General features: G+C 38.9%; 1 protein-coding gene across 1 annotated transcript; it reads left to right on the forward strand.

Moving 5' to 3' along the window:
- Positions 1–3,264: 3,264 nt before the first annotated feature.
- LOC138069388 (olfactory receptor 2H1-like) lies at positions 3,265–4,197 on the forward strand. The gene has a single exon (XM_068960670.1). It carries the CDS (start codon positions 3,265–3,267, stop codon positions 4,195–4,197), a length of 933 nt encoding a protein of 310 aa, XP_068816771.1.
- The last annotated feature ends 7,754 nt before the right edge of the window (positions 4,198–11,951 follow it).

Genomic DNA, 11,951 nt, shown 5'->3' on the forward strand with positions numbered 1-11,951 from the left:
ATCATATTTGGTGCTATGAACCAGTCCATCCTAAAGGAAATCAGTCCTGGGTGTTCATTGGAAGGACTGATATTGAAGCTGAAACTCTAATATTTTTGCCACTTGATGTGAAGAGCTGACTTATTTGAAAAGACCCTGATGTTGGGAAAGATTGAAGGCAGGAGGAGAAGGGGACGACAGAGGATGAGATGGTTGGATGGCATCACTGACTCAATGGGCATGAGTTTGGGTGGACTCCGGGAACTGGAGATGGGACAGGGAGGCCTGGTATGCTGCGGTCCATGGGGTCGCAGAGTCGGACACGACTGAGCAACTGAACTGAACTGAGACTCTTACTCGGTGTCAAAAAAGAAACAAAAGACCCCAAATAGAGGCAGCTGTTCTCAGACCACTTCAGCAAAACAAGACCAACTCCCGAATTTAAATACAACCTCTCCGAGGAATGTAGTCTTAATCAGGCTGCAATTTTCTAGTCAGCACCAGTGAGGTAATCTGACACGTAGACCCAGACCATCCCTCACACGCAAGTGACCTAAGCCTGAAACATTCCACTCTTTCCCCTTCTGCCTAGAAATTCCTCCTGTTTTGTATAGCTGGTACTGGAATGCTGCCCAACTCATGACTCTTTCAATAAAACTAATTAGATCTTCAAATTTACTAGGTTGAATTTTTGGATAGACAACTTCACTATATGAACTTTATTATCAAATTGTATTATAATTATGCATGTATAATACATGCAAGTATTATTCTATACATATACTTACATCCATTGTAAAAATACTGCACCCAGAGGATCATGTCACACAAAGCAGAATATACATCATGAGTTTTAAAAGCAACTACAAAAAAATGCCAGTTCTTCAGGAAGTAATAACAATGCTATATGTGTAGCAATAAATCTTTTCCGATATGAAAACTTTATTTTTAACCACTTCATAGAAAAGTTCATGAATTTGCAATAGCCTCTCCCCTTTTATGCTAGACTCCACTTCTTCCCCAGCATTTCCTGTTACCCAGAAGTCTATAGATCTATTCTTGGATCTTCATTAATTGTGTGTAAACTTCAAGCATGTATTTCCAGATATATGCATGTCTCCATACTATGTTCAAAACTGAGTTTAACTAATAAAAATTTTAATGAACCAATTTCAAATATAAATCTTTTAAGATAATATCTAAATAACACTGACAATTTTGCACATGAGTGTTTAGAAGCTGTTTTGCAATTGACCGTCTTCCAGCAGCAACAGAAGCACATGTCTCCGTGGCTCTTCTCTCTCCAGGGACCTGTCTCCCCCGCTAATATAATGATGGGAAGTTGACTGGGAAGAACTCCAGAAGTATGTGTAGAGTAAGCAAGCTATTTATTTGAAGAGACTTGAGCCATGAGATTACAGGAAAAAGGGAGGCAACAAATTGTACACATGGGGTTCCTCCACTGCTTGTCCAGGATCTGTGATCATGATCGAACTTCTCATCAAAATCCCCAAGAATCTCCACAGCTGGATTGTCATTCTTTCTGGAAAGTAGTACTGTGCTGTTTAGGGGAAAAAAGAAAATTAAATTTAAAAGTTGAGGAAATCCAGAGCTACTTGGCTTTAGCAGTGAACAAAAGCAGTTTTTCATGTATAAACTGACATTTATTCTAAATTATGGAAACCTTCCAGCTTTGTCTCTTTGCAGATATAAATCCCTTTATCTTTCTTTTGATTAAGAACAGAAATATGAAAGGGAGTGAGACCAGTTTAAGTGTGGTGTCTGCCTGGAGATTGTTGGGTTTTCTTGTAACGTAAATACACAAGAAAAAATGGTGACAATGTAGAGTTACATCAAGCAAAGTGAGGCTGTTCATGTGCTGTCTTTTCCCCAGGAGATGTTGGATCTTTCAAAAACACAGTTGTTTTACACTTTACTGAATAATAGAGGAAATTTAGGCAGGTAAGGTCAATGTCAATTTTGGTGCATCATAACACTCAGGGTTTTAATTTTACCACCAAAATGCATGGGTGGATAAAAAAATGCTAACCAATGTGACCAGCAAGATCAGTTTCTTTCTTTTGCTATAATTCTGGAAATGATTATCATTCTCTATGCAAAACATGAGAGTTTTGTCTTGGCCAAAATTTAAAATGCAACTGATTATTACTACGGATGCCAAAGAAAATAAGCCACTTATTCTCTCTAAACTGGACTGTGCAATAATTGCCTGAGAGGTACTATAAAGGTGAAGGATTCTTAGAAGTAAGTTTAATTTTCTTGCTAGGATACTTAAGGGAGATCAGTATTGTCATTGGATGGTTTTGTTGTTTATTTGTTTGTTTTTAAGCAACTTATTTAGATTCGATCTCCATGATAAGTGACTGCATCTGTTTTGAAGACCTCAAAACTGACCATTTAGAGGTACAAATTCTCATAACTGCGTTTCTTAGTCTTTGCAAGTTAATAGTGTAAAGACACTGATAAATTCAACATAACTGACTTTAGGGAAGGTCACTGCATTGCATTAGTGGCTGAATTCATGAACTCTTGTAATAAAACTACACTAAAGCATATGAACTATTCATGTCATATAGGGTAGAGCTTGCTTATTGGGGGTTGTAAATAGAATTTTCTGGAGAGCATATTCATAAAATAGCAGAGCTGTGACTCAAATGGGGAGATTTCAGAAGTTTTCCTCCACACTTATTAGATCAGTAATTATTTGCTTCACAGAAAAACAATGAATATTAGAGATAATTATCTCTAACCCTTCATTTTTGAAAATTCTAACAATTTCTATTTTGTTCTATGTTTCGAATTCTATATGCCTTGTTTCTAAGACTCTTGCTCACTCAGTGTATTTGGCAATATTTTTCTTTTATCTATCATCTATCATGTATGTGTATGTGTAACAATCATCTTACTTTCCATTTCTTTGGTTTTTCACACTATGCAAGTTGATGGCCCGTATATTTTGTCTTCAGAGAATTTGGGATACTTCTCACTTATATTCTGGGTTATTCTCTAAAGTCTATTCTATGTTTATATATTTCCTTGCAATGCATTTGGTATTTTCAGACTCTGTGTGTCTCTTTGTAACAGGACAACCTATTATACTATTTATTTTGCATACGTTTACTCTGTCATTTCTCTATATTAAAAAATCAGTGTCAAAGTGCTCATTTTACTTAGTTTGTTATATTTTTTTGGTTATGATATCTGACTTTCTTTCCCAAGGGAAGAAAATAGGAATGACCAAGAACGGTGACTCACAATTAAGCAATGAAAGGAACAAATGCTAGCACTCCGGCAGGTTTCATCCTACTGGGCTTTTCTGACCAGCCCCACCTGGAGATGCTTCTCCTTCTTGTCGTCTCTATCATATACATTCTGACGCTGATGGGGAACACAGCGATCATACTGCTCTCATACTTTAACCCCAAACTCCACACACCCATGTATTTCTTCCTCTTCAATCTCTCCTTCCTGGACCTCTGTTTCACCACCAGTATTGTCCCACAGATGCTTTGGAATCTCAAGGGGCCTGACAAGACCATTAGCTACACTGGCTGTGTGATCCAGCTGTATGTTGCTCTGGGGCTGGGCTCCACGGAGTGTGTCCTGCTGACTGTTATGGCCTATGACCGCTTCAATGCTATCTGTCGACCCCTCCACTATGGAGTGATCATGCACCCAAAGCTTCTCTGGCAACTAGCAGCTCTGGCCTGGATCAGTGGCTTTGTGGAGTCCACGATTCAGACCATCCTTGTTTTCCAGTTGCCTCTCTGCAGCCATCACATGGTGGATGACTTCACGTGTGAGGAGCCTGCCCTAATTAAGATTGCCTGTGTGGACACAACCTTCCTGGAAAATGAGCTCTCCATAGCTTCTGTCCTCTATGTGGTGATACCTCTGGGGCTTATTCTGGCCTCCTATGGCTGCATTGTTCGGAGTGTGCTGAGGATAAAATCCACTGGAGGCAGGAGGAAAGCATTTGGGACTTGTGGGTCCCGCCTAATTGTTGTGGTTTTGTTTTTTGGGACAATAATTTCTGTCTACATTCAACCCAAGAGCAAATACACACAGAAGTACAGTAAATTCCTCACCCTCTTCTACACTGTAGTGACACCCTCACTTAATCCTTTGATCTACACCTTGAGAAACAAAGAAGCTAAGTGGGCGCTAAGAAGGTTAGTGGGAAGAGATTCAAGCTAAAGAGAAATGTGAGCCCTCCTCATCCAGTCCTTCAAATGCTGGGAACTTTTAACATCATCCACTTCTGGCGTTCCCTTTCACTTATGAGGGTCACAGCTAAATCTCCTGAATAAAATGATGTCAACTTTTTTTTCAATGATGTCTTGAAGTTACCAATTCTAAATTCTTCTTATTCTCTTCTCAAAAATGTTTTGTCTCCTTTTTTTCAGCTATTTTGTAAAGATTCTATGAATAAATAAACATTTATATTATGTGCATATGTATTTGTATTATGCTTTTATAAGTCTGGAGTTACTGCTCTAGTGATTAACTAGTGACAGACACTCATTAGTGATAATGATACTGTTATGACAGATCTGTTTTCTCATCACAGAAGAAATCTTCTGCCTCATCGTGGTAGAGCTCACATCATAGCTGCAGATATGGGGGTTTACCTGAAACTTTCCTATCGCTCTCCAGGTCTCACACTCAGTAGTTCCTAGGCCATGTGTGTTCTGCGCACAGTTTATATGAAAATGAAAAGGTTCACTGAAAGAGCCACAATTACCTAAAATTTTTCTTATTTGGAGGACTGTTGATTCCAGTTCATTCACTAGAGGAATCTGGGAATAAGTACACCTGGGATTTTTCAGATCTCCTCTACCCACAGGGAAAGCTTCCAATGGCAATGAGCCATGAGATGAGTATTTTTCTTTCATACATGTCATGTCAGCACAAAATATCTCTCAATCTCTTTTGATCAATTATTAAGCTTTATATCTGGAATCTAAGTAAATATGCAAATAGAGCTTTAAGTATTGTCATTAAGTGTGAATATTTAATTTGACAAAGTAAAGAGATATCTTTACAAAAATTGTCTTTTGTCTCTGATATGTTATTCACTTTTACAGATAATATAATTTTATAGAGTTTGCAAAATTGTTTTTCCTCATAGTGAATATAACATTTTTATCTGTTCCAATAACATTCTTTAAAATATTGATTTTCCCCATATATTCACAGTGATTATTTATTTATAAAATATTATTAAAATCCTTCAGTCAGTTCAGTTCAGCTCAGTTGCTCAGTCATGTCTGTCTCCTTGCAACTCCATGGACTGCAGCATGCCAGTCCTGTTCATCACCAACTCCCAGAGTTTACTCAAACTCAGGTACATTGAGTTGGTGATGCCATCCAACCATCTCATCCTCTGTCATCCCCTTCTCTTCCCACATTCAATCTTTCCCAGCATCAGGGCTGTCACAGAACTGAGTCAGTTCTTCACATCAGGTGGCCAAAGTATTGGAGTTTTAGCTTCAACATCAGTCCTTCCAGTGAATATTCAGGGTTCATTTCCTTTAGGATGGACTGATTGGATGTCCCTGCAGTCCAAGGGAATCTCAGGAGTCTTCTCCAACACCACAGTTTAAAAGCACCAGTTCTTCTGCACTCAGCTTTCTTTATAGTTCAACTCTCACATCCATACAAGACCACTGGAAAAACAATAGTTTTGACTAGATGCACCTTTCTTGGCAAAGTAATGTCTCTGCTTTTTAATATGCTCTCTAGGTTTGTCATAGCTTTTCTTCCAGGAAGCAAGTGTCTGTTAATTTCATGGCTGCAGTTGCCATCTGCAGTGATTTTGGGGCCCAGAAAAATAAAATCTGTCACTGTTTCCACTGTTTCCCCATCTATTTGCTGTGAAGTGAGGGGACTGGATACCATGATCTTAGTTTTCTAAATGTTGGGCTTTAAGCCAACTTTTTCACTCTCCTCTTTCACTTTCCTCAAGAGGCTCTTTAGTTTTTCTTCACTTTCTGCTGTAAGGGTGGTGTCATCTGCATATATGAGGTTATTGAAATTTCCCCCAGCAATCTTGATTCCAGCTTGTGCTTCTTCCAGCCCAGCATTTCTCATGATGTACTCTGCATAGAAGTTAAATAAGCAGGGTGACAATATACGGCCTTGACATACTCCTTTTCCTATTTGGAACCAGTCTGTTGTTCCATGTCCAAATTCCTTTTCCTATTTGGAACCAGCCTGTTGTTCCATGTCCAGTTTTAACTGTTGCTTCTTGACCTGCATACCGGTTTCTCAAGAGGCAGGTCAGGTGGTCTGGTATTCACATCTCTTTCAGAGTTTTCCAGTTTATTGTGATTCACACAGTCAAAGGCTTTGGCATAGTCAATAAAGCAGAAATAGATGTTGTTCTGGAACTCTCTTGCTTTTTCAATGGTCCAGAGGATATTGGCAATTTGATCTCTGGTTCCTCTGCCTTTTCTAAAACCAGCTTGAACATCTGGAAGTTCACAGTTCACATACTTTTGAAGCCTGGCTTGGAGAATTTTGAGCACTGATTTACTAGCGTGTGAGATGAGTGCAATTGTGCGGTAGTTCGAGCATTCTTTGGCATTGCTTTTCTTTGGGACTGGAATAAAAACAGACCTTTTCCAATCCTGTGTCCACTGCTGAGTTTTCCAAATTTGCTGGCATATTGAGTGCAGCACTTTCACAGCATCATCTTTCAGGATTTGAAATAGCTCAACTGGAATTTCATCACCTCCACTACCTTTGTTCATAGTGGTGCTTCCTAAGGCCCACTTGACTTCACATTCCAGGACATCTGGCTCTACGTGAGTGATCACACCATCGTGATCATCTGAGTCATGAAGATCCTTTCCGTACTGTTCTCCTGTGTATTCCTGCCACCTCTTCTTAATATCTTCTGCTTCTGTTAGGTCCCTACCATTTCTATTCTTTATTGAGCCCATCTTTGCATGAAGTGTTTCTGTTATATCTCTGTTCTTCTTGAAGAGATCTCTAGTCTTCCCCATTCTGTTATTTTCCTCTATTTCTTTGCACTGATTGCTGAGGAAGGCTTTCTTATCTCTCCTTGCTATTCTCTGGAACCCTGCATTCAGATGAGTTTATCTTTCCTTTTCTCCTTTGCCTCTTGCTTCTCTTCATCAGGATCATCTAGATTCTTACTGGCTTTAATTCTAGAGCCTGGGTAGGCAGACTTGCAACATGTGATTCTTCTATAAGTGTGGCTTTTCAACATATTTAATAGAAGCTAATCCTAAGGAATCATTCAAGAAAGATAAGAAACTCTAGCTGAATATAATACAAAGTTAAATGGAACGGTCAAAAAATATTCAACCATATTGGAGAAGAAAAACAGGATGAAGTCAGAAGCCATTGATAAGGTAACTTAAGTGTTATCTCTGTAAACTGCATTTCTCTATTCATAAGACAAACTTTGGTTAGTATTAATTTGCGACCCTATGGTCTGTAGCCTGTCAGGCTCCTCTGTCTATGGAATTCTCCAGGAAAGAATACTGGAGTGAGTAGCCTTTCCCTTCTCCAGAGGATCTTCCCAACCAGGGATTGAACCCAGGTCTCCTGCATTGCAGGCAGATTCTTCACTGTCTGAGCCACCAGGGAATCCCAATAATTATTATTATAGTAATGTTCAAAATAAATTATTTCATTTATTGTTTAGGGAAGCCAAAGGTCTAATAAGCAATATGATTACCCAAATAATTTAAATTCTTATTATGTCAAATAGACATCACATTTTAAAAAAATAATAAAAACGACACTGTTATGCCCAGTATTGCATGTATTTCCTTTTCTTTGTGCTTATTTTCCTGGGGATAAGGGACTTGACATTTGCCTCCTCATTTGTCCATCTACTAAATAGCCTATGTTCAAGTCCAGCATAGCTTCATCTCCTCTCTTGAACTTTCTTCCCAACAACTCCTCTCCCTTAGCCCCATGATAGTCACTTACATGCCCCTTCCACTGTGTGTTTCCACCACTCTATAACTGCTATTTGAACACTTACACTACCCCAAGGACGATTAATTGTTCACGTCTTCCTGAGCATAGTCTCAGACACAGACACAGAGTGAAGAGTTTTATGAATGCTAAGCTTTACTCTGGCTGTCCATATATTCTGCCCGTTGGCACATATTCTATTTTCTGAAGTTAATTATGGATAAATCTCTCTTCCTCAAATATCTCAAATGTTATGGCTATTTTTCTCTCAATCTGATCATCATTATCAATTCCTGACAAAATATTCCTTGTTCTTTTTGTGGATGTACCACAGCTTAGCTTGTTCTTCTGAAATGTCATCAACCAAATTTCTAAACAATTTTTTCCATGAAAATGGCAGAAGAATGAAGAGGTTTTATCTTCATTCCTCTGGATGCTTATCTGTTTATTAGCATCATCTGAGCTTATGCTTATATATTTGTTCATAGCACATTATTGTTTATTCTTCATTAACATTTGATGCTAGAATATAAAAAACAATAGTACACTTTTTGAGGCTCCAAATTATTATGAACAGCAAAGGTACTGGGGGCATTCATCAAAGAGTATGTATAAAATGTGTATTTTTGCATATACATGAACCCATGTACACTCACACAACCACACACATTCAAATCCATACTGCATAGCATAGAGATGGGTATTCTGGATATATTCTATCTGGGTTCAGCTCCTAGTACAGCCATCTAAACTAGGTTCAAAATTAAAATTCTCTTAAATATCTGTTCCTTAATTTTCCCATTTGTAAAAAGATGTGATAGTAATACCTTCCTATTTGGGTTGCAATGAAGAGTAAGTGGATTAGTTCCCTTAAAAGCACTTAGAAAAATTGCAAAGTACTTAATAAGCATTAGCTACAGCAGTACCTATATATAATACAGTCACACTGTCATAATAAATTTACCTCTTATCTTTCTGTATGCAGGTCAAGAAGCAACAGTTAGAACCGGGCTTGAAACAGTGGACTAGTTCAAAATTGGGAAAGGAGTACGTCAAGGCTGTATATTGTCATCCTGCTTAATTAACTTATATGCAGAGTAAATTATGCAAAATGCTGGTCTGGATGAAGCACAAGCTGAGAATCAAGTTTGCCAGGAGAAATATCAATAACCCAGATATGCAGATGACACCACCCTTATGGCAGAAGTTGAAGAGAAACTAAAGAGCCTACTGATGAGGGTGAAAGAGAAGAATGAAAAAGTTGGCCTAAAAGTCAATATTCAAAAAACAAAGATTATGGCATCTGGTCCCATCACCTCATGACAAATAGATGGGGAAACAGTAGAAACAGTGACAGACTTTATTTTCTTGGGCTCCAAAATCACTGCAGATGGTGACTGCAGCCATGAAATTAACAGACACTTGCTTCTTGGAAAAAAGCTATGACAAACCTAGACAGCATATTCAAAAGCAGAGACATTATTTTGCCGACAAAGATCCATCTAGTCAAAGCTATGGTTTTTCCAGTAGTCATGTATGGATGAGAGCGTCAGAGCATAGAGAAGGCTGAACACTGAAGAACTGATGCTTTTGAACTGTGGTGTTGGGGAAAACTCTTGAGAGTCCCTTGGACTGCAAGGAGATCCAACCAGTCAATTCTAAAGAAATAAATCCTGAATATTCTTTGGAAGGACTAATGCTAAAGCTCCAATACTTTGGCCACCTGATGCAAAGAGTTGACTCATTAGAAAAGACCCTGATGCTGGGAAAGATTGAGGGCAGGAGGAGAAGGGGACAGCAGAGGACGAGATGGTTGGATGGGATCACTGATTCAATGGACATGAGTTTGAACAAGCTCAGGGAGATGGTGAAGGATAGGGAAGCCTGGCATTGCTGCAGTCCATGGGGTCACAAAAAGTTGGACATGACTGATCGACTGAACAGTAACAACAACACTCTCTCTTATAGAATTTGATGTCACTATCCATAATTGAAAGTGAAAGTGAAGTCACTCAGTCATGTCCGACTCTTTGAGACCCCATGAATTATATAGCCCACAAGGTTTCTCCATCCATGGGATTCTCCAGGCAAGAATAGTGGAGTGAGTTGCCATTTCCTTTTCCAGGGGATCTTCCCAACCCAGGGATTGAACCAAGGTCTGCCTCATTGCAGGCATATGTTTTAACCTCTGAGCCACCAAGGAAGCCACCCAGATACATAATAAGCCCTCCCCTGTTTATTATCTTCATCTCCAGTTCATGTTTTTCTATTCATTTTCCATGATTAAAAGAGAAAAGCAAAAATACATACATACATAAAATGTCACCTAAATGTTCACAAAATTCAGGGTCAGTTAAGAAAATAAGATATCAGAAGTAGTTAAAGTCTGTGAGTGTTTTTAAATATTTAAACTGACAAATAATCATACTCTGTCTAGAAACAAATGCTAAATCATATAGAAATAAATACATAGGTCTCACTGGAGGTAAGGATACAAGCAACTACAGTCAAATTCTCTTTTCTGTCCCTGTCACTTAGAATAATGCCAAACCAGGTAATATCTGATTTTTTTTTTCATTACACCTCTACTATTTTCAGGATTTATTCTATGCTGACCTTTGTCTGGAGACCCTGAGATCCATATGGTAGAAGTCAGATTTATGTACATACAAAGAAAGTTTAATTTCAATCCTGTCTACAGAAAGAGAGTGAGATGCTCAAGGACTTCCCTGGTGGGGCTCAGTGGTAAAGAATCCACCTGCCAATAAAAGAGACATGGGTTCGATTCCTGGTTCAGAAAGATCCCCTGGAGAAGGAAATGGCAACTCACTTTAGCGTTTTTACATTGGAAATCCCATAGACAGAGGATCCTGGTGGGCTACAGTCCTTGGGGTCACAAAGAGTTGCACATGACTCAGCAACTAAACAACAATCCATCTACTGTCTTGGAACTCAATATGATGGCTGACTCACACAAGCTCACACAGTAAGGACAAGTGTCTTCTTTGGGGAGCAAAATTTTAAGTTGGCATGCCTTCTCTTTACAGTGCAAAGCCTCGCTTGGTACCAATAGTCTTCTGTTTACTTTCCTTAAGACAGTGCTGAGTTTTCCAAATTGCACTCATCTCACACGCTAGTAAAGTAATGCTCAAAATTCTCCAAGCCAGGCTTCAGCAATACGTGAACCGTGAACTTCCTGATGTTCAAGCTGGTTTTAGAAAAGGCAGAGGAACCAGAGATCAAATTGCCAACATCCACTGGATCATCAAAAAGCAAGAGAGTTCCAGAAAAACATCTATTTCTGCTTTATTGACTATGCCAAAGCCTTTGACTGTGTGGATCACAATAAACTGTGGAAAATTCTTCAAGAGGTGGGAATACCAGACCACCTGACCTGCCTCTTGAGAAACCTATATGCAGGTCAGGAAGCAACAGTTAGAACTGGACATGGAAAAACAGACTGGTTCCAAATAGGAAAAGGAGTATGTCAAGGCTGTATATTGTCACCCTGCTTATTTAACTTCTATGCAGAGTACTTCATGAGAAACGCTGGACTGGAAGAAGCACAAGCTGGAATCAAGATTGCCGGGAGAAATATCAATAACCTCAGATATGCAGATGACACCACCCTTATGGCAGAAAGTGAAGAGGAACTAAAAAGCCTCTTGATGAAAGTGAAAGAGGAGAGTGAAAAAGTTGGCTTAAAGCTCAACATTCAGAAAACTAAGATCATGGCATCTGGTCCCATCACTTCATGGGAAATAGATGGGGAAACAGTGACAGATTTTATTTTTCTGGGCTCCAAAATTACTGCAGATGTTGATAGCAGCCATGAAATTAAAAGACGCTTACTCCTTGGAAGAAAAGTTATGACCAACCTAGACAGCATATTGAAAAGCAGAGGCATTACTTTGCCAACAAAGGTCCATCTAGTCAAGGCTATGGTTTTTCCAGTAGTCATGTATGGATGTGAGAGTTAGACTGTGAAGAAAGCT

The sequence above is a fragment of the Capricornis sumatraensis genome, chromosome 22 (assembly GCF_032405125.1).
Source record: "Capricornis sumatraensis isolate serow.1 chromosome 22, serow.2, whole genome shotgun sequence".
NCBI classification, from domain to species: domain Eukaryota; kingdom Metazoa; phylum Chordata; class Mammalia; order Artiodactyla; family Bovidae; genus Capricornis; species Capricornis sumatraensis.